General features: G+C 42.1%; 1 protein-coding gene across 1 annotated transcript; it reads left to right on the top strand.

Moving 5' to 3' along the window:
* Window positions 1-295: 295 nt before the first annotated feature.
* c2cd3 (C2 domain containing 3 centriole elongation regulator) lies at window positions 296-23,340 on the top strand. The gene is given in 39 exon segments (XM_037774497.1): window positions 296-554; window positions 1,791-1,822; window positions 1,824-1,997; window positions 1,999-2,062; window positions 2,145-2,302; window positions 2,727-2,905; window positions 3,037-3,155; window positions 3,253-3,339; window positions 3,342-3,384; window positions 3,491-3,630; window positions 3,728-3,862; window positions 3,865-3,887; window positions 4,005-4,093; window positions 4,468-4,559; window positions 4,562-4,659; window positions 4,662-4,672; window positions 4,767-4,882; window positions 4,985-5,103; window positions 6,512-6,643; window positions 6,728-7,168; window positions 7,286-7,437; window positions 8,210-8,453; window positions 8,887-9,067; window positions 9,176-9,359; window positions 11,042-11,214; window positions 11,305-11,440; window positions 12,120-12,388; window positions 12,789-12,869; window positions 12,955-13,554; window positions 13,910-14,248; window positions 15,819-15,957; window positions 16,064-16,128; window positions 16,214-16,419; window positions 16,501-16,634; window positions 17,926-18,075; window positions 18,163-18,353; window positions 19,327-20,092; window positions 21,458-21,566; window positions 23,093-23,340. Coding segments are annotated over 39 exon segments (6,561 nt in total). The 5' UTR covers window positions 296-502; the 3' UTR covers window positions 23,231-23,340.
* Window positions 23,341-23,705: the final 365 nt, after the last annotated feature.

Genomic DNA, 23,705 nt, shown 5'->3' with positions numbered 1-23,705 from the left:
CGACCATTAGGCCTATTATGGTTAAAAAAAAAATCCCACCATATTTGGTTCTAGAAATGATATGAATAGGTGCAATAATTAATTGGCAAAATGATCGTTTAAATCTGAGCTCAACCTGTCTAAGTGTGAGACTGTTAGCACCAAGTAGCTGTCACTAAGTGTGTGGTACAAACTAGTGTCATTTCTGCAGACACGGGACTTCAAGACCGCCACAACAAAATAAACTCAATTTCCCAGAGTGCCTCTGTGAAAAGCAGCGGCAGCGGAGGCGGCACGTTCGGACTTTGTTGCTGGGTGACAGTTTAGCGCGCTGCCGTTTGGATGTGTGTGTGTGCGCGCGCTCGTGTCTGTGTCTGTGTTTGTGTATGTGCATGTGCAGCTCAAGCAGCTCTTGTAAACGGATCATTAGTTACCGTTAGCTGCAGTGTGAGAACAGTGATGTCTGCTAACGGCTAACGGCTCCAGGCTGGCGGTCAACACCGACATTCACTGAGCTGTGAGGATGAAGAGCAGAAAACACAAGACCGGCACCGCTGGAGGCGGCAAGAAGAGAGGTTAGCTAGCTGTTAGCTTAGCTTAGCTAGCTGTTAGCACCTCTGGTAGCTGTTGGCTGTTAGCGTCAGCTGTCAGTCTCCCATCATTAGCTGGTCTGTTAGCTGACTAGCTAATGTTCTGTGAGGTCTATCTGCTCTCATGTCCTCTGGGGTTGTGTAGTTTGGAGATGTGCTGTCAGTGTTGTTCATGGCTCTTTGGAGGCATTAGCTAATGAACTTGTAACGCTGTGTGCTGTTTTGCCAAAAGGATGCTAAAAGCGAAGTATAAATATCCTGTTTGGTAATAGAAAACAGTCAATACGAATGAGGTTTTGACTCAGTTGTTTAGTGGAAGTGTGTCTCTCACTATGTTGTGTTCCTGTATGTGTATTTGCTGCTCTGTAATCTAAAAGGTCTCGGGATTTGGTGTTGAGAAGTGCTGCTGCCCATGTAGGCTAGATAAGGGACTTAATAACTTCATGTTATTGTGAGACAGTTTGATCAAACTATTCAATACTGGGGTTGTTGAGACCCTGACTACAAGGATGGGGTTTTACTTGTCTTGTTTCACTTCCAGCACTGTTGTGTCATCAACATCGTATAATAGCGGTAGTGTGAGCAGACTGGGAACGCTTTCATAGTTTCAAACACTCATAGGTTAATGCAATATTGTCAGTAGTATAATATCTGTATAACTCATTGATTTTCAAGTCAAATATTGCAACGGGGATAATTACAGTAGGTCAGAGGGATTGACTGTGGCTATTTCTTGTAAGCAGTGTGATACATTTGTAATCTTTCTGCACATCTGAACAGTAGGGTACAGTAACCGTAGTATCACCATATTAACAAGAATATTTTCAGATATCAGTATATCGCAGTATAACGAACGTCTACAAAATCACATGTAAAAGAACTGTGTTTCAATGTTACATATATTACATAAAACCTCATGTGTGTAAAACAGACTTTAGTAACTTATTTTGTTTTAATTTCAGCATGCTCAAAATCATTGATTTAGACAACATGTTAAGATCATATCATCATAATTATTCTGCAGAAAAGTCAGTAAGCAATTGCACAGCCTTAGTAAACAGTACAGTAAATGATTGTTAGACCAGCAAACATCGAGCTAAAAGCTGCAGCAAATATCACTCTTACCTATCCCATTATGTGGTGACCTTTGACATTAGTATTTACAGTGTTTTGTCTTGTGTCTTACAGTGTTTTTGTTGTAATCAAAATAACTCTTTGCAGTCCCCAGCGATGTGTCCCCCGCCACCAGCCTCCCCCCCTCTGGTCGAAGGCCAGCTAAGATGCTTCCTGCGGGTGACGATAAGTCGGGTATTATGGACAGTTCACAAGCCTCCGTCTGCAATATTCGTCAGGCTGCGCTGGTGGGGAGAGTCTTCCAACGGGACACACTTCTTTCCAAGAGATGGATCACATCTGTCACAGAAGACCCATCAAGATCACAGCTCGCTTCCCCATCCGCTGTGGGCCAAAGCAGTTCACCTCATATCTTACAGGTATCTAAGAAAGGCTTTGATATGCCTGCCTTTAAAATGTTATTTAAAATCAGCCACTAACGTCATTGTCATTGATGAACAGATATGAGCTCTCTTGTGCTGGAAGTTCTGACAAAACCTGATCATTTGCCGATCGCACGGGCTCAGGTCGCGGGCATCTCTCGTCTCTCTCTGTCACACTCCATCAGTGGATTTTACACCCTTGTATCCCCAACATCTGAGAAGCTGGGAGAGTTACAGGTGAGAAACCTTAATTCACATTGACCTGCCAACTGCATTTGTGGAATAATGTTTGGTGCACTGAAGTTAGTGAATAGGAAGACTCCACTTAACCTGGAGGAAAACTTGAATTTCTCCTTATGGCAAGTATGTGACCTGCTGAAGTGCCTTTAAGCAAGACCATGAATCGCTACCAACTTCAGGGATGCTGTGTTGTAGCTGACTGTGACCTTACTGTGTCAGGACAAAGAGTATCACAAGTAACTTTTAAAGGCACGAGAACCTAAAACATCAGATGTATAATGCCTTTCAAAACTTCTGTAAAGTGTTTAGGGAGCATTCAGTAATTTAGGACTCATCTCCCATCACCCACTTCTGGCTCTTATCACCATTTAAAATTGTGGCACTGACAAACAAACCATTTAACCCTCATTTACCCCCTCAGGTTTCCCTTAATTTGGAGCCTCTGACAGAAGCCTATGACAGCAGCAGCTCAGGTCCCGTCACAGATATCAGCATTGAAGTGCCGCAAGGCACCTCACTGACTGTGCCCTCGCAGCCCAGAACGCTGTCAGTTGGCAGTGGGAAAGAATCAGCCGGGAGCAGCGGTGGAAACACTCCAAGGTTTGAAGTTGTTGCTGTTGTGATGGTACTATTCATAATCAAATGCCTTCGTGTTGTAATAAGACCTCGTCGATAGCAAGTTTGAATCTGAGCATATAATCTTACCGTATATATTGCTGTAATACTTTCAGAGGGAAAGACCACTTATATTTCCAAAATGCCCAGAAAGACAAAGAAGAGTCACTGGAGAATCAAATGCCGACAACCAACAGATCTCCGAAAAGTCAAACGACCAATAATATCCTCTCAGGTTAGTTGCAGCATGACTACACATCAGATGTACATAACCAGAAATGCACAAATTTGACTGGCTCTTAACAAATACCCAACATTTTCTCTCATCTCAGTTATTCTAGAGCGTGGGAACAAACTCAGAAATGCTATGGTCGTATCAGCTTTGAAATGTAACATGGATTCTGCTCCGGCTCTGAAAGACACCCTCTGCCTCTCCCAAAGGATAACAGCCTGCCACCTTCCAAGTTAGTGTTTCAAAAGTTTGTAAAAAAAAAAACAACAACAACAACAGCCATGTTTTCTCTCATCTTCTAATTCACTGTCTAAAATACTTTATTCCTTTGCCTGCAGGCCCTTCCCTTCTCCCTCTGGGATGTTTCTTCAAAATATTCTTCATGCCGATTCAACTCTCGAGCACTCTGATGATGTCGCTGTAGTCTCAGACTGCAACTTGGACTGTCCTGTTGACATGGACAACAGAGCTGTGGACCCTGCTCCTCGGCAGGTACTTAAGTATACATTAACTTCCAAAGGTGATGGAAAATGCATTTTTTTTCACAGCATTTATACTTTTTTTTTCTTTTTTCTTTCTTCTGTTTAGCTTAAACACGTCACCTCTGCCCCTCTGGGATGGAGATGGCTCTTTCCCTGAATCTCTGTCTGGCCATAGCAGTGTGTGTGGGGACAGTGAGCTCAATGATCCACAATATGATCAGAGCTTACTGGAAATTTGTTCTACAAAACTCCTGTAAGTAGACGATTTTCTGATGATTGTCGGGGGAAAAGCATGTTTTATGTGTAATATAACCGTCAGTGTACGTGATTTTGTAGCAGAGGGTTATTTGAAGTCATTCTTGTCTTTCAGATGTCAGATATCCGGCCAAACAACACTGAAGGAACAATGTCCTTGAGTAAAAACCAGCTGGCGCAGTCAGCACCCAAGATTAGTGGAGGGTAAGCATCCTCCTTCAGCTTGGACAGTAAAAAGCTCCTTTCAGAAGATCGAGTGTGGTGTGGTGTGTGTCATCCAATGTTTTTTATCCCTCCACCTTCAAAGGTAGCCACTCTAAAAGGAAAGGGAATCTCTAAGTTACTCTAATCGATCGAAATCTATAAATAAGCCAGTTACAAAGAATGCAGAAGGAAATTGAGCAGCTTAATAAACAATTTGATAAAACATTCCCCAGGATATATGGGATACACAAGCAACCAGGATAGTATATAGCACAGACAAAACATACAATATACATACAGAGAAAAGACGAGATGCAACCATACCACGTTTTGTACATTTAAGACATTATTCATCATATTGTGTCTGTGTTCAGTCCAAATTTGGAGCCTCAGCGGTCTGCAGATGCTGGTGGTATGCCTCCTGGCCTGAGTGCAGAGCAGTTGACTTCGCTGAGTTTGATCCGACTGGTGAAGTGACCATCGACTCCCTGACGGTACCAACAGGCAGTCCAACCACCACACAGAGAAAGACCTCTAGCAAAGGGAAACCTCCTCGACCAATTAACCCAGCAAGAAGTGGTAGGCAAAACAATTATTATTTTGATCTCATTTTAAAATAACATTGCAGTCATTAGTAACAAAAGCCTGTGATATCTCCTCTCTTTTTCATTAGCACCTATTTTGTAGAGTATGTGTTCCCGACGGCCTCCACTTCCAGTCGACATGATCGTAGTAAGGGTGGACATGGGGAGGTGACCAGGGCTGTTGCCAGTAAAGTCACAGGAGGAAGTATGACCTGTTATAGTCTGCTTTTTTGAAACCCACCTGAGTGAAAAAACACTGTTTTTGTGACTGAATCTGACATACTGTACACTCTTCTGTGTTTTTTAGCAGTCAAGTTCCATCAGCACTCTGTGTTTCCTGTCCACTTCAGTACAGCAACAGTTAAAAAATGGTGGGGAACTGATCTGATTTTCAAGATTTACTCACGAAACAGCGACCAAAAGAAAGTAAGTAGCTTTGGACTAAACGTACTCATTTGATTGTTTCAAATGAGTTCTATTGGTTGGCTTAAGACAGTGACTGACTGACTCTTGGGTATCTAAGGTTTATATTTGGGTCTACCTAAATTTAGTTGTTGTGATGTAAGTTATTCTGCTAGTAATAAATTATAATGTTTATCTGTTTGCAAAATACAGTTCTGATGGTTTTAAATTAATATTTAGGATGTTTATATTGTCAGGGTGTATTTATGTTTGCGTGCACCAGAGGCCAGAGGCCTGTACTACGAAGCCAGTTCAACATACCCAGGGTATCTTCTCGTTATCTGGCTTCACTAACCCTAACAACTGAGATCCCGCAAACGGTCCTACGACGCTGGTTATCAACTCTGTAAATCAACCCAGAGTTTCTCAGTCTGGTTATGAGCGCGTTCACATGAACAGCGAGGTGTTTGCAGTATATAACAAATCACAGACATGGACAAGTCTACAGACTGCAGACAGACAGACAGAGCGGCACATTTAATAAAGGAAGAGCAAACTATATTAGACAAAAACAAAGAAGTTAAACACATAATCCAGACTAAAAGTAACACAGTTGAAGCTGCCAAATGCAGGAAGGACAGCTGGCAAAAGAAAAAACTCCCGATGTATGAGTGCGTGAATTAACAGACTTTAACGGAACACTCAAAAGTCAGATATAGTTGTTTAGATATAAATAGCATTACTATATGTAAAGCATGGATGGATTACACCTCATTATATCCATTAATTTCGATACTGCTTGTATGACTATTTCAACCTTCTTTCAGCTGCGTCCCCCTCTCCGGCGGTGTGAAACAGACTCAAGAGGAAGTAAAAAAATAAATATAAAAACAGAATTCAAAGCGGTAAACACCCACGGCATAAATCCAACTGTCATTCCTGCATTTTTCAGTTTAAACTGTGTTGTTTTTAGTCTGATTATGATTTCAACTTCTTTGTCTTTGTGTAATATTACCATTACCATGGTCAGTAGGAGGTGCTTTTATACGAGTTGATCTCTTATCTGGAACATAACCTGCTCCAGAGTAGGTTAGGTGTTCAGCATCAGTTACCATGGTGATCTACTCCGGTAAGAAGTGATCCACCTTCGTAGGACTGAAAGCCCATGACAGGTTAACCCTGAAGTTACCTCGCTAATGCCAAATCCTGCTTCATAGTACAGGCCTCTGGTGTCATATATATTTGGTATCATTTAGCACCACTAAAATAATCTTAATATGATCTTTTATGAAATAGAGCTTCCATATCAAAAATAAAACCGACTTCCTGTTTTTAATAAATGCCTAGAAACACAAGTAGACATTAATGAAATTAATTAAAGTAGCTAAAGGAATGAAGTGCTGGTGATGACCTTGGCTTCTCTTGTTGCAAGCCTGTTCCCATCGGCAAGGCAGTTCACCCGCTGCGCTGTCTGCTGCAGTGCAAGCAGCTGAGTCAGTCTGCCATCATACCCGTACAGAGCGTGGAAGGAAACAGTGAAACACAGGAGATTGGACCTCTCAAGGTATATACGTTTTTCTTTTTATGTTTGCAAGCCTGATATTTGTTATACATGACTGCCATAGAAGTAATATTATTGTTTTCTCAGGTGTCACTAGAACTTGCTACAGGCAACAAAGATTTTGCTTCTGAAAAAAATAAAAGCAAGCTGGCTCAGAGAGACACATCGCCTTCACAAACTTTACCCAGTCCACTGAGAGAAACCAGCTCCAGATCTCAACATGTTGACACTGACAGAGAGGAACTACCAGGTATCTCTTTTAAAGATCCCAGGCTGAATGTTTGGAGCCCTCAGAAACCCTCTCCCCATCCCGGCCTCTGCACATCTCCTCACAAATCACGGCAGCAGGTGGAGGAGGACCCTAAGGTCCTGCTGCATACGTTACTCATGGTGCCAGATGGAAAGAACTTCACCTGTGGGCCCACGCAGGCTCCAAACGTGTACTTGAACTGTAAACTCTGGTGTGATGAGACGGCGAGATCTGTCATCAGCTGGGGTCGGACAAATCCCTGTTTCAACTTTGTTCAGGTTAGCCCAGGAGATCAAGTCTTCTAACCACATCTTCATTTTTGATTAGACTACAAAAATAGCTGATTCTCCTATGTTGTAAATGCAGAATCCCACTGACTCCATCCTTGTTTTCAGGTGACTCCTGTGGCCTTAACAACTAAGCTGCTGGAGCGGATGAAGAATAATGTGGTGGTAATCGAGGTGTGGCAGAAGACAGGAAGTTCAGGGCAGGATCGACTCCTTGGTCTTGTTAAATTACCTCTCCACCAGTTCTACATGTCATTTAGGCAAGTTGTGGAAAGACAACATTTTTTTTAAAATCCTTTGACCAGAAATCAGTAGAAAATTGGCTGAATAAGTCGTGAATTGACACAGAATGATTACTAAATATTTCACATAGTGGTAACTTCCATGGTAAAATTAGAGCTGAAATGAGTAGTCAATTAATCAGTCATTTGTTTTCATTTGTCATTTGTTTGATTGAAATTAATTTGCAACTTATTTGATAATCGATTAATCTGAAGTTGTTGTTTCGTGCAAAAGTACAAATAATGCACTGGTTCTGACCTCAAATGTTAATATTTGTTGTCTTTGTTAGTACTCTATGACAGTAAATTGAATATCTTGGGGTTTTGGACTGTTTGTCGGACAAAACAAGCAATATACGACAACTTCAGCTGCTGGGAAATTGTAACAGGCAAATGATTTATTAAGAAAATAGCCAACAGCATTAATTGATAATGATAATTATCATTAGTAGCAGCCCTAGTAATTAGAAACACATCTGTGAGTTCAGAGCAGGCAAAAGGCTTAAAGGGATCCTTCACACCCTCTTTTATTGAACCTGTCCTCTGGGAGTCGCTATGGTACCAAATAGAATATTTAGTGATCTTTTATTCTACAAACATTCAATTTCTTGACTTCTATAAATGAAACTCCAGGAATTTTCCACAAGACATTTCACTACACACACCTTGTAAATGTGGATTAAAATGTACCAGTCCTAGTGAGGCTGTGTGTGAGACCAGTAACCCTCCTCTCTGTTTTTCTCCCCTGTAGAGATCCAAAGATCGCCCACCTTCTGCTCCAGGCGCAGTACCCTGTTTTAGGGGTGGACTGCTACATGCCAGTCATTGATGTGTCCTCAGGTAGTTGTCAAGGGAACCTCAAGGTTGTTTTGGCTTTGGGCCAATCAGAGCAGATAGTTGCCCTGCAGCGCACAAGGGATGAGGAATACGACAGCTTGTATCATCTGGTGAGACCAGTTCATCTGCTTGATCACCATCCTCACTCACAAACAAAGGTCTGTGTTCATCTTTGTTACATAATGCTCCAAGCATTTTTTGAGTGTTTGTGTTCTTGTCAAGCAGAGAGTTGTAGGTAAGCAGCACCTTCCAAGGCTGTTCTTAGAAAGCTCCTTGGGAAGTTTTGCTGATGCACAATAAAGTACTAAAACTGTAAGAAAAAAATCTACACTATTAAAAATATTGACAATAATTTAGTGAGTAAACTAGGTGTGACGCTGCTTATATTTAGATATTTAAAGTACTTTGAAAATGTGTGAAGCGTGTGTGTGTGTGTGCCTGCGTGAAGGTTTGTCAACTAAGAAATGTCACATTCAACCAAGTGCATGTCTTCTTTGTTTCCTTTTCATATAAGTGAAGAGTACACACCGACTGTGCTGACAGGTTGTCAAGACCCTTTCACCTCCTTTCACTATTGTGTCTCCCCCTCAGCTGATTGCAGCACAAGAGGATACTATGAGAGAGCATCTGTTTGTGATAAGAGTGGAGAAGGTAAACGGGCTGACACCTCTGCAGTCCACCGTGTGGGGTGAGGCTGACTGCTACGTCCAGTACAGTTTCCCCTGTCAGGAAGGTGACCCCGCTGCAACAGTCGACCAAAACCTCACAGAGAGTAGGCAGGCCATTTTATTGTATAAAACCTTCAACCTAAGAATATCCCAAGAAGTTGTTCTTCCCTCTGCGTCAGTCTGATAGATGTACTGTACGTCATCTCCAACAGGTGTGAACCTGAAGCTGTTTCGTACCACCACAACTCTCTGTGTCCCTGATCCGCTGTTTGGCCACACTGAGACTCATGTGCTTCTGGCTCCTGATGGAGTTCCTGTTCAGAGGCTGCTGCTCAGTTCTCTTTCAAGTGAAGGCCTAAGCAGTGGAGGGGGTGTCCAGTTTGACGTGTGGTGTAGGTATGTGATTGTTACTCTCTAACTGGAAAAACTGACACACACTCATTACAGCAAAAATGTCACAGGTTTCCTGTGCATAAATCCTGATCCAATTTTTAATTGCAATTTCATAGCTTAGAATTAAGGCTAATTTAATCGCGATTAATCGCAAATTAATCATAAATTTTGTATCTGTTAAAAGTGTACCTTAAAGAGAGATTTGTATTTAATCATTTAATACTCTTATCAACCTGGGGGTTGGCAAATATACTTCTTTTATGCAAATGTATGTATATATTTAGTATTAGAAATCAATGAACAACACAAAACAATGACAGATATTGATCCAGAAACCCTCACAGGTACTGCATTTAGCATAAAACAATATGCTCCAATCATAACATGGCAAACTGCAGCCCAACAGGCAACAACAGCTGTCAGTGTGTCAGTGTGCTGACTTGACTATGACTTGCCCCAAACTGCATGTGATTATCATAAAGTGGGCATGTCTGTAAAGGGGAGACTCGTGGGTACCCATAGAACCCATTTACATTCACTGATCTGGAGGTCAGAGGTCAAGGGAACCCTTTGAAAATGGCCATGACGGTTTTGGAGTCTTATTTAGCCTCCTTTGCATCGAGGTAGTATCATGACATGGTTGGTACCAAAGGACTTGTATTGGTCCATACAAAGGACTTGTATGGACATACAAAGGACTTGTACGGACCCAAGGACAGGTTTTCTAGTTTCATATGATACCGGTATCTTCACTCTAGCTTTAAAGGGACTGTTTGTAAGAATCAGAAATTGCTTGTTAACAGCGACACCTGTGGCCGTTAAGTCAACGAAAGTCAGCGTCCTGTTGCTCGCGCTCGCTCTACATAGACATGAACGAGCATCGGTCAAAACAGTGAGGCGACACACGTCAGCTAAAAGCACAATATCACTCTATATGTCAGCTGCTTGGCAGTAATGTTAGCTGACCAGACGGAGGTCTCTCCATGAATCAATGCTGATACTGTGTTTTCCTGCCTCAGCCTCCCGACCGCGGCCGGAGGGAACAGGGGAGACACCGGAGTTTGGTCGGAGACAATAACGTTTCTCTCTGTGGAGCCCCGTCACTTCACAAGACACGGGAAACCTCTGTTGGTCTGGGGGAGCTGCAGAAAACATCCACTGTACATTCACTAGATATTCTCAGAGCTAAACTCTTCTGCAGTGTGTAGTGTGCGCTCATGCACGTGAGAGTGGAGCGAAATAGCGAGAACGAGCGTGGTATGTGAGTGAAGGCAAGCAGGTAGAGGAGCAGAGTACAGCAGAGACTCCGGCCCTGGAGACCAAAGCTACGGTCTCCCCCACGTCCTCCGACTGCGGCCAACACCGTTTTGCAAGACGGGCTTCACTAGATACAACTTTGCGGTTTTGGTGCGTCCGTGTAGTTTGTGTTGGAGTCTGAACAGCGTAGCCACACGCGAGCGTGCATGGGACACCGACCCGCAATGATTTATACGTGTACGAAGTTACAAACAGTCCCTTTTAAAACGAGCGCGTTACAACCTAAAAATCGCAAGTTGTGTTAAAGAAATTTGTGGCGTTAAAACAAATTTGCCTTAACCCGTTATTATCGCGTTGACTTTAACAACCCTACTTAGAATGGCTTAATACTTACTGGTTTCATATAAAGGATTTGTATGTCTCTGCAGATATTATTATCCAAACGTTCGAGACCAGCTTGTGGCCAAAGGAATGCTTCCGTTGTCCAAACTGTGTGCCATGGTCACCATGCAGAGACGGCATCCCAACGAGGCTCAAATGTTCTCCCTGCCCCTGATTCCCAGGACAGACAGTCCCACAGGACATCAGCCTCAGCCCTCAGGTACACAGACACACAGAGTAATGTCAATATATTACTGCAATTACACATGTAGTATCTTAAATGTTGTGACTGATCTGTTGTGTTTCTCAGGCTTACTAGATGTGTGCATTCGGTACAAGCACCGACCTGTGAGACCCGAAGGTCAGACTGGTAAAGGAGCTGCCTCTCGTGTTGTGACGCTTGTGGTTCAAGTGCACAGAGCATCTGGTCTGCAGGCTGCAGCAAGGTACATCACTACCACTGTCCTCCTGGGAGCTTTATTTGTCTTAATGGAATGGAATCTCTCTTGTCAATCATAAAATGTTGTCTTTGTTTAGAGAGCTGTGTTTGCTAGGGTAAATATTTGTGAAACTGTTCTTTATTGTGGGATGACAAGTAGGCAGGTTCTGGGTTTGTGAAGGGCGGTCGTTCAAGGGGAAATAAGACATTTAGTTACTCTTTAAGATGGTCGTATCGGGTCATGCCAGCTAGCCATCAGTTAATGTTGTCTATGTTTTATTTGCCGAGTTAGAGCTCTCACTGCTGCCACTTCTGCCACTAGTCTAATTACATTGAAAGAGACAATGCTGTTATAGGGGTAGTTTTGAGATGAGCAATTGAAATGACATCCAGCTCCATTAATTGGTCTGATGGCAAGTGTTTCAGCAGCAGAGATCTCAAAACTTATGCTGAAAGTATTTGCTAATTTCTTCATTAAAGATCATTTCACAGTTGTAAACTTAAACATTCCAAATGTGTCCCAGTTCATTTCCTGTTGCAGTGTATGTGAATGACACCCGCTGACAGGAAGTAAACACGGACCCAAGCTGGTGCCTAGCAATGCAATTCTGTTGAGATGGTCTATACATATTTATAATGCCCCAAAGTCTTCAGTCTGCTATTGTGCTTCTGCCTCTCTGTTTCAGGGTTTTATCAGAACGAGATGAAAGATTCAGCTACTTTGCCGGTGTGGGAGTGAACTCGTACGTCACAGTGGAGCTCTCCTTCTTGCCTGAGACTGAGAGGAGGTGCACCCGCGTAAATGCCCGGACCTTCTGCCCGGAGTTCGACCACCACATGGAGGTGTCCTGCGATCTGTTGTCTCAGAGGAGCAGTGGACAAACCTGCAGCCTGGCGGAGCAGCTGGAGGAAGCCTCTGCTGTCTTCACTGTCTGGAACAGAGACAGTCGCAAAGGTTGTTTTATTTACCACAATTACCTATTAATGAAAATGTTTTTACATAAATGTATATATTGGAATGTATATTATTTGTTTTTGCAGTAGCATCTTATATGCAAGTGATATTTTTATTATTGAACAGGCAGTGTTCCCACTTTTATCCAGCTTATCCTTTAATAAAAATATGTACAGGATACATTCAAATGAACACTAAATCCGTCCACATAATTAGTTTGTTATTGTTAACAGCTGCTCAAAGTTGTATATAAATATGGTGAATACATCATGTTGTTCCGCAACTTACCTTTTGTTAAAAAAAATCTTCTATAGAAGCAGTATTTTTGCACGTATTTAGTTTTATTGTTAGTTAATATTTGTCTGTAAGTTACTAATTAGTTTTGTGCTATTTGTTGCAGCAGTGCACACTCATAAGCCAAAGGATGTGATGTTGGGCACAGTGAAAATACCTCTTGCTGATCTCATCCATAAAAGAACAGGTATGCTGCTCTCTTAGTGACTGCTGAGTCAAATAGATTTTCTGACAAACACATAGTCATTTTTGTTTCTTTTCTGACCATAAAGGTATTTCTGGCTGGTTTGGAGTATATTTACCTCAGGACACAAGTTCTTCTCAGCACCAGCACATCTTGGTCGGGGGCCTGGAGATCTCTGTCAACTTTGCCCACCACTCAGACAGGGAAGGAGTCATTAAAGATGCTCAGGGTTTGAGCTGGGAAATGGCCCAGAATGAAATGCAAGATGAGGAAGAAGCTAGGGGGGACAGCGTGAGAAAAATGTCATTGACTTTTTCGATGCATAGAGCGTGGCTACCTGTCCACTGCTTGCTTCTGCCGGGCCTCAGTGAGCTTGAGCGCTCTACCTACTGCTACTTCAGGTACAAGTTCTACGACCAGGAGGCCTTCTGCTCCCAGATGAAACACCCCTCTGTTGAGAAGGGAGGCCAGGCCACGGTGCCTTTTCAGGGAAGTAGAACTGTGGAGCTGAGGAGTACTCAGCCCTTGATGTGGTATCTTCGAGAGGAGAGGCTGGAGGTCCAGGTATGGGTTGCCTTTACAAAAGACAAAACTCGAAGACCCCGAGACACGGACCGACTGGTGGGTTCAGCGTTTGTCGATCTGTCCTCTCTTGCGAAGACGCCCAAGCAGAAGCTTACTCTTAGTGGTAAGACAATATTAATTGTGTTATAAATTAACTGATTATTGTTGCTTTAGTAAAATCATTTTTTACACTGTTTTTATTGTGCTTTTAACAACTGCAACAACTCTCCACATGAGAGATCATACAAAGTATAAGAATAATAGTTATACATTTTTAATAAACAATCTGTAATATAATACAAATTTACATTTCACAGAAGATTGTGCCTTACTAACAGAAAAAAGTAATAATTAGATAAAATATAATAGAGGTAGATGCCTATTACCCCTGTCAGCGAACCAATTGGTGTATGTGCGTATCATCATGGCTGTATCATGGCTGTATTTCTTAGTGTAATCACAGTTTAGTGGTTTTGCAGGAGTGTATCCGTTGTTCAGACGCTCAGCAGCAGATCTACAAGGGGCTGCTCTCCGGGTGCACATCACCCTGACAGCAGGCTTTGTCCCTGCGGAGGGACCTGCTGGAGTTGACACCCAGGTGGACTCGGACAGCCAGGTGGAGCTCTTATCAGAAGAGGTGGAAGCATCCGATCAACCCCCCTCGCCCACTACACCCAAAACATCTCAAAGCAGACACAAGAATAAGTCCTCCAGAACAACTCCAGACATCACATCGGTGCAGCACACGGAAATGAGCATGGATGAATCTTTCCCTGTTACTGTTGCAGTGGATCGGGCGATGCACCTGAATTTGAAGGGTGAGTTTGTGACCTGAAATCTTTTTCCACCTCCACCTGTTTTTGTTTTTTTAAACAAACATTATCATTAACCCTCCGAGACCCACAATAGACCCGTTTTTGTCTTTTTTAGGGGGGTACATGTATCATGGGTCTTTAGGGGAGATAGCAGGTCAGCAGTATTAGTCACATAGAAGTGGTGTACATCATCTGAAAGCTGGGAACCTGAAGATTAATTTGAGATGCAGCTAAGCACTGAGGGTCAAGTTGTTCATCAGAAATAAACATGAATTAATTAATTAAAATAAATTGTGAAAGTGTATAAGGACTTAGAACATTATAATATGAAAGTATATGATGGCCATTCACATGCTCTATTATGTCTCATAAGCAATTTTTTGGTTGATAGCATTTGTTACACAGGTTTGGTGCTAAATTTAACTATTTTTTACCGCTCAAGAGTTGATAAAAAATTATCAGTAATCCCTCCAAAATACCACATGAATACACCAAGACCTTGAGGAACACCATAGAAAAAGCCATGCTGTGATTTGGGATCAAAAACGTTTGACATTTGGAGATTTCTGCAAGAATTGCATTTTTCAGTGATGGATGGCGAGGCACTTGTGTTCTGGAAACTGCTTAGAAACCCCCTTATTGTCAATGTAGCTAGGAAAGCCCTTCATCCTCTGAATGCTCTAGGTCTCTAGTTTGATCCATCCATCCTCTGAATGCTCTAGGTCTCTAGTCTGATCCATCCATCCTCTGAATGCTCTAGGTCTCTAGTCTGATCCATCCATCCTCTGAATGCTCTAGGTCTCTAGTCTGATCCATCCATCCTCTGAATGCTCTAGGTCTCTAGTCTGATCCATCCATCCTCTGAATGCTCTAGGTCTCTAGTTTGATCCATCCATCCTCTGAATGCTCTAGGTCTCTAGTATGATCCATCCATCCTCTGAATGCTCTAGGTCTCTAGTTTGTGGTTGTAAAGTTTCATGAGGCTGTGATTATCCTAGAGGTCACCATAGGTCATTTTATACAGTGAGGTAAAGCTTAAAGAAATGGTCTCAGTACAATGAAATGTCTCCTATGGGGACTAACATCATCACACATGAATACAGTTGGGCTCATTGGATCCACCAGAGTCTCAGCTTTACAGTGATACCTGTAATTCTAAGACTATTTAGGGACCCCAGTATGCAGAAATATTCAGATACACCATTTTAGAATAGGCAATAGTTTTTTGTCCCAAACTGCATGTGATTATCATAAAGTGGGCATGTCTAAAGGGGAGACTCGTGGGTACCCATAGAACCCATTTACATTCACATATCTGGAGGTCAGAGGTCAGAGGTCAAGGGACCCCTTTGAAAATGGCCATGCCATTTTTTCCTTGCCAAAATGTAGCCTAACTAGAGCGTTACTGAGCCTCCTTCCTGCCAAGCTAGCATGACATGGTTGGTACAGATGGATTAGGTTTTCTAGTTTCATATGACATCTGTAGCCTCACTCTAGCCTCAGAAAGATGGTAAAGTTGGTCAGCGGGTCTCAGGGGGTTAATAATGATGTGTGTGTTCTGTTTCTCTGGCAGGCTGTCCTCTAGCAGAGCGCAGTGATGGGTCACCATGCTGCTGTGTTTCGTACATCACCGCAGACTCTGCTGTACCTGTGTCCACAGCTGTCATAGCCAACACTGACTGCCCTGTGTGGGACCATCAACATGAGTGCAGGTCAAGTTATATCACAGACATTAAGTTCAATTTTTGAGGATATCTATCGTACACTGAACCAATCATAATCATCAAATATCAGGCTGATGATGTTTCAAATTAACAGGCTTTCAAAGCAGCTACTGGTCGATCCACAACAGTCTCTCGTGTTCAAAGTCTGGCACAAAGGAGGTACAGGAAGCAGTTTGACTTTATGACGTATATCACAGGGATGTGTTTGATATATTAATTCACTCGTTTTTTTTTACTTCCGTAGAAGCAGAGAGAGTGATTGGATTTGCCTCTGTAGACCTGTCCCCCTTAGTGTGTGGGTTCCAGTCAGTGTGTGGTTGGTACAACATCACAGACTTCAGTGGTCAGTGTCACGGCCAGCTCAAAGTGTCCATCACTCCACTAAGGGGGGTCCAAGACCTGCGAGGACAGAGAAAAAATGTGAATGAAGAAGCTGCCAAAAACTCATCGGTGAGAGAAAGTATTCATACATAGGGTAACCAAACAACTTGTTTATGTCTAATTTGAATAATGATGAATGTGTTTTATCAGCCAACTTTATTCCAGGCACTGCCTCTCAGCTACCACACCACAACCACATACAGCAGCTTCCCCTCTCACATCAGCCGACATCCCGAGCAGAAGATCTCATCACCTGACCAAACGGACCGGCTGTTTTCTGAAAGGTTTGTTCAACACTTACACATTACATTCCGTCATTATTTAAAAAGCACGTCCACATGCTGAAAAAAGCTTTTACAGTCTACCACTGTATTTATTAGGGCTGTCAAAGTTAACTAGATAATAACGCATTAACTCAAATTCGTTTTAGCGCAACTAAGTTCTTTAACGCATGAGTGCAACTCGCGGTTTTTAGGTTGTGGAAGCTCAGCTACTGTTATCATATAACACTAGAAAACCTAAGGAATCCATTGGTACTCACCATGTCATCAAAATCTGTCATGGCCATTTTCAAAGGGGTCCCTTGACCTCTGACCTCCAGATCAGTGAATGTAAATGGGTTCTATGGGTACCCACGAGTCTCCCCTTTACAGACATGCCCACTTTATGATAATCACATGCAGTTTGGGGCAAGTCATAGTCAAGTCAGCACACTGACACACTGACAGCTGTTGTTGCCTGTTGGGCTGCAGTTTGCCATGTTATGATCTGAGCATATTGTTTTATGCTAAATGCAGTACCTGTGAGGGTTTATTTATTTCTGGACAATATCTGTCATTGTTTTGTGTTGTTAATTGATTTCCAATAATAAATATATACATACATGTGCATAAAGCAGCATATTTACCCACTCCCATGTTAAATACTTGACAAATCTTCCTTTAAGGTACGTTTTGAAGAGATAAAAAAATGTGTGATTATTTTGCGATTAATCGTGATCAACTATGGACAATCATGCGATTAATCCTGATTAACTATGGACAATCATGCGATTAATCCTGATTAACTATGGACAATCATGCGATTAATCCTGATCAACTATGGACAATCATGCGATTAATCCTGATCAACTATGGACAATCATGCGATTAATCCTGATTAACTATGGACAATCATGCGATTAATCGTGATCAACTATGGACAATCATGCGATTAATCCTGATCAACTATGGACAATCATGCGATTAATCCTGATCAACTATGGACAATCATGCGATTAATCCTGATCAACTATGGACAATCATGCGATTAATCCTGATCAACTATGGACAATCATGCGATTAATCCTGATCAACTATGGACAATCATGCGATTAATCCTGATCAACTATGGACAATCATGCGATTAATCCTGATTAACTATGGACAATCATGCGATTAATCCTGATTAACTATGGACAATCATGCGATTAATCCTGATTAACTATGGACAATCATGCGATTAATCCTGACATTCCTGAATATTTTAATTGATTTACAGCCCTATTATATATTCATCGTCTTTACATCTGTTCAGGTCCAGTGAGAGTGACCGCCACTTTGAGCACATGGACAAAGTCCGTCTTTACCATCAGAGTCTGCAGGAGCAGACAGCAGCTCATTCTGTCTTTAGCAGCAGTGCTGCTGACATCAGTCCCTCCAGCTCGCTGCTGTTTTCAGCACTCAGGTATCAGTCCTCACATATACAGCCCTATACAGATTGTTTGCTATTTTTTAAAACCTGAGCTTTGACTATGCATCATTGTTTTTACAGGAAAAAACTAAGTGAGCTGGACAACATCCAGAGATACTTCAGCCGTAAGCTTTCAACTCCCACTTTCCCGTCTGCGAGTGAGCAGGACTGTCACACCGAGCATGAGGAACAGAGGGACACGGAGACAGATACACGTCAGCTTCTTCTCAAGTCCAACCACTTAGTTGGACAAGTCAACAATATTATCAGTGGTGAGCTCTTGCACATGCTAATGGGGATCCACTTAACGGGCCTGAAATTACCAGCAACGTTTCTCCATCAATATTCTTTAGTGAAATCATCATTTTATCAATTTAAAAGTGGAACAATGGATGGTACATTTCTTTTAAAAAATGTCCAACATATAGCCATACTACCATTTAAAGAGCATTGTTGGCAGTTAAAGTTTGTTCTAGTTGAGCCAACGTTGGCAGCTGACCCAGAGTTCATTGTGGACACAGTCTGCTGTGTAGCTTCACACTTTAACCATAAATGGAGGCATCACTGTACCTTCTGACTTCTTCAGTCCTCTGAATAAGGCCCAGTGGTGCTGACATGTCAACTAATGGAATAAAGTGAGCACTGCATTGCTGTCACACTATAACCGCAAGTGCTATTTATAGTTATTATATGATAAGTTATTATACGGTACTTTAGGGTTGCATCTAACAATTATTTTCATTATTGATTAATCTGCAGGTTATTTTCTTGATTAACCAATTTATTGTGTAGTCTTTACAATATCCAAGGTGATGTATTCAAATTGCTTGTTTTATCTGACCAACAGTCCAAAACTCAAACAGTTGGAAACTATATTTTTGGACATTCTTTTGCTTGAAAAATATCAAAAATGATAAATGGATTATCAAAATATCTGCTGATTAATTTTCTATTAATTGATTTATCATATAATCTACTTTAATTGAATAATTCTAACTAATTGTTGCAGCTGTACAGTATTTGTCATATCATTGCTGTCAATTTTGGACATGGACGACATGGGTTTATGATAACTTTACTTTTAAGCCGTAAACAAGTCAAACCACACCACAAGTTGTGCTTTTTGACTTTACCAACACTTGGACCTTGGATGGTGGAAGAAAAAAACGCTTAATGATAACTGACAAACAAAGATAGTAGAATGAAAGAATAAGCCTGATCCTCTTCATTGTCCTCTTCATCCAGGTCTACGAGGACCCCACCTCGAAACGATTCCCTCAGACCCCCAGAGAAGCTCAACAACTTCCCCTGTTGAAGACAACAACCCTCAGACTATCCCTGAGAGTATCCCCAGTCCACGCAGAGCTTCAAATTCTCCTTTGCACTCGCCACTGCCAAAGATGTCTGAAGACCATACTGACTCTGAGCCAGAGGAAGAAATGGACAGACAAAACTATAAGGTTACTGTGTCCGAGGATGAAAACGAAGGAGAAGAAGAAGGAGGACTTGAAGAAGGAACAGATAAAGATGAAGATGGGGCAGGCAGCACACAAGATGAGGAAGCTGATGATGATGAAGATTACGAGGAGTTTGTGGTGAAGCCGAGGCCTCTCAATGAGGTGACCTCTTTAACAGACAAAACCAGTCCTTGGACCAGCATCCTGTCAGACCCCGACCTGGTTTCTCTGGAGAGCCTGGAGGCACCAGAGGAGCCGGATCTGAGCGAAGATGAGGGCGAGAAAAGGCAGATGGTAAATCTTGGAAGTCGTCACTGTAGTGGGGAACACAAATGTGCCAGACGAGAAGGAAGTGACAGTTTTAATGGATCAGCAGAAGACGCCTCAGACACAGAGAGAGATGGTGAAAGGACACTACAAGCTTTAGATGAGAGACGAGCAAACGAGCCCAACGAGGTGTCAGGAGACGGAGCTTCATTACCCACCACACTGCACGCCACAGATACCCACGATGCTTCATGCTCCCTGGACAATCCAGACATTCCACTCCAACCGTATCCTTGATCTGTTGTTGTCTGTCAGGCTGTTATCATTTCTTTTAGATGATCATCACAGGTCAAAGATTCATGGTAAAACTAGTTCAGCCAGTGAATTGTCCTTCAGCTAGTAGGAAGATTTCAATGTCCTTTCTTCCCTGTTCTAACACTCAGTGTGCTCAACATGCAGTTTTTTATGCCTCATGCATTGTGTTTTCGGGTTGTCCGCCCGTTCGTCTGTCCATAAGTACGTACGTCTCATTTTGGTGAACACGATAACTCAGTGGAGTTGAGGACATTCTTCTCCACTTAGACTCCAGGATGAAGTGATTCGATTTTGGAGGTCACGGTCACTGTGTTCTCACGTGAGTCCCATTCTTGAGAACGTAATATCTCAGGAACACCTTGGGGGAATTTCTTTAAATTTGGCACCAACATCCACCTGGACTCGAGGACAAACTGATTAGATATTGGAGGTCAAAGGTCACTGTGACCTCACAAAACAAGTTTTTGGCCATAACTCAAGAATTCAAACGCTAATGATGAATTTCACTTAAACTTCTGACAGGATAAAATGATGACGTGACAGACATGGATGTAAACTGCAACTTCACTGGTTGGCGGACGCATACAATGGCGAGGCGGGCCGGTAATTCTAGCTGCCCCCCTCTGTCACTGCTTCATGGTGTGATGTGGTTTCAAGCTGTTTAGTGTAACCGTTTGTTCAGACTTTGCATGTGAAGTCGATGGAATGATGCAAATTGAGTTTAGTGAAGACTTTACGTGAATTTTGTCTCTTTATTAATCAACTTCATGAATGTACAGAGACAAGAAAGACTGGAAGAACCACACACAGACACTCCCATAACGGAACGTCTGTACAGGTGCTACATATAATGTTAAGGTAATAAACACCTCCTGCTGAGAGACACTGCAGAGATCCATGAAAATCACAAACACGGTCTTTGCTCGTCATTTTGATGTTATATTAGGTGAGTTTTAAAGGACCAATATGTAATATATTTACTGTAATAAATCATGAAATGACCATGATATGTCATCAGAGATTAAGGAAACATGTTAAATTGAAATACTGGTTTCTCTGACAACAATGCTACAGCCAGTTTGTTCTCCTTTGAAATTACCAGAAGGTAACCCTCAAATTGCAAAAATGTGCGCTAACCGCTATCAGTCCCACTGGAGGAGACGGGCCACGGCTCCAATGGTTACCCATTTTAAACACTAGCTGTCAGCGCTACATATTGCTCCTTTCAAATATCCTTTTTGGCATTTACTAACTTAATCTCATGAACCTTTGATCTTCACTGGCCTGTAGGATACCATCATACTGTATTTGTGTTTTTTTTAACATTCTACATTCAGCTCGGTCCCCACGGAGGTCCCTAATTTCTTCCTCCCCTCTCACCAACTGGAGGCATCGATGAGAGTCATACGTTTAGCTCCTTCTTTCTCCCAGACGACCAGTGACCCTGTGAGTATTTGCCACCAACTCTACTTCTGCCACTCTCTCTCCCCCTGTACTTTTCACTCCCCTCCCTGGTTTGAATTAGAACCGCTTCATTTTAGCAGTTTTCTTTGTTTACATGCAGTCCTTCTGGAAGAATGTATTACTTGTTCCAACTTTTAGAGATTTCTTTGACAAATAAGACATTGAACAAAGTTGAATTTAGAGTTAGTTGACATCAGGACCCAACTGCCATACAAATGCAGGTTATTAATAGAACACTTTACGCTTCCCATGACGCATACTGAACAGAGAGCAGTCAAAGATAGTGACACTGTGTACAGTTCCAACTAAGGTCAGTATAATTGAACTTGCAGCAGCTTGGGGCCCACCCACTATCTGACAAATATTTCAAATAGATGCTGTACATACTGTTATAGGATCAGGAGTAAGTCTGCTGTTCATTGTTTACACTGCAAAGGAAAATGTGTCATCTATCTGCCCTCATTCAGTCTATTGCAGTGTGAATGTTTTTTCCTTAGCATGTTGTGTCCCTAGCCTTTAGGTTTGGGAAAGTAGTTTGAACAGTCTTATGATCAACAGAATTGTGTGCGTTTGTATCCCATCTTTCACCTCCAGTACGATCTATTTAAGGACACTGCTGTGATGTAACCAGAGGCATGCGGTGGCTGCTTTTATTGCAAGAACAAAACACTCCTCTGCCCTGAACCCTTCCTTAACCGTCAGGGCTCAGGCATCTTGCTGCACAACTAAACCATACTGGTAACAGGTGGTTCTGTTTTCCAGATGCCACATCACGAGTTCAACTTCACAAGGTGGTTAGTTTGCTTTACATGATCAAATAAAAACAGGAGGTCCAAGCACCTGGATTCTTGTCTGTTTCAGTGGGCCTCAACATCTTAACTTCATCTACTAGGAGGCTGAGTTTAACTGCCTTGATTACATTCATTCATCCATCAGCTTTGACCGAGTTGCTGTATGTAGGATCTATGTCAGTTGACTCTATTCTATTCTGATGGTATCATTATAAAAATCGATCATTGTTGATATTCTGCACAACTCAGGAAGAGTATTAATATTATGCACATTTACCCAGAGTACTCCACAGAGTCAAACAGGTCAGCTGGGGGGGATTTATACATATATACGTCACACCATTATATATGGATCCAGTTTCAAGGAGGGTGTGGAGATATGTGTAAGTGCTGGAGCTTGAAGTGGGAGGTGTGTCTGTCTTTGCAGGAAAGACCTTTTTAAAGAACCGGTTCCAACTAGTCTCATGTTGCTGATCGGCAGATTAAACTACAGACAGATGTGTGACCAGTTCAACAATCTACATGACAATCAACCAAACAAAGGCTTGCTCTGTTTGAACTGTCACTCATATTACTCCACACCTCAAACCCATTCAATTACCCTTTGACTAATCAGTACGCCTGTTTGTTTTGAGTACAATAGAAAATCCTATTCTTAGGCTCATTACTGGCTGCAGCTCTCACACTGCAGGCATGTTTCTGTTCTGATCTCTGTAGGAGCCGAGCCCTCCGCTCCACAGCGTTCCACATCGCAGAGGTCCTCGACAGCGTCCCAACATGTCCCCGTCGTCCATGAAGAAGGAGACTGAAAGAATAGCAAGAATATTTGCAGCTCACTTTGACGACAGTCACTAGTACATGGTGCTCTTGTTTGCTGTTGTACAGCTCAGTGCTTTCAGATCATGTAAATGAAATGTAGCATTTAGTATTTTTATAAATAAATATGAACTGTTTTCCACACTGGATACATGTTTTGTGTTTTGTTGACATAGCCTATATGATTATTTGTTGTCATACCAGAACCTGCTTCTGGGAACAGGCCTCCGGTTACATTCAGTTTGATGACCTGACTGTTTGGACCTGTGCTTCATATCTATTTGGCTGAAGGGCAAATAGCTCAAAAACACATGAAACTTTCATCTGAAGACATATTTTTAACAATACAGTGCATGTGGAAACCTGTTTAAGGGGTTTCTTTGGTTACCACCACTACTACTGTATATATTAGTGGTATTAAAATGCTGACTTTACCACAATACGTTGTAAGGATTTAGGGTGTTGCAGGTAAGAATAATACAACAGTATGATAATTCCATTTATATGTGTTTCA

This window comes from Sebastes umbrosus, chromosome 7 (genome assembly GCF_015220745.1).
Source record: "Sebastes umbrosus isolate fSebUmb1 chromosome 7, fSebUmb1.pri, whole genome shotgun sequence".
Taxonomy (NCBI): domain Eukaryota; kingdom Metazoa; phylum Chordata; class Actinopteri; order Perciformes; family Sebastidae; genus Sebastes; species Sebastes umbrosus.
The sequence above is the reverse complement of the archived record's forward strand: the minus strand, read 5'-3'. Positions and strand labels throughout refer to the sequence as shown.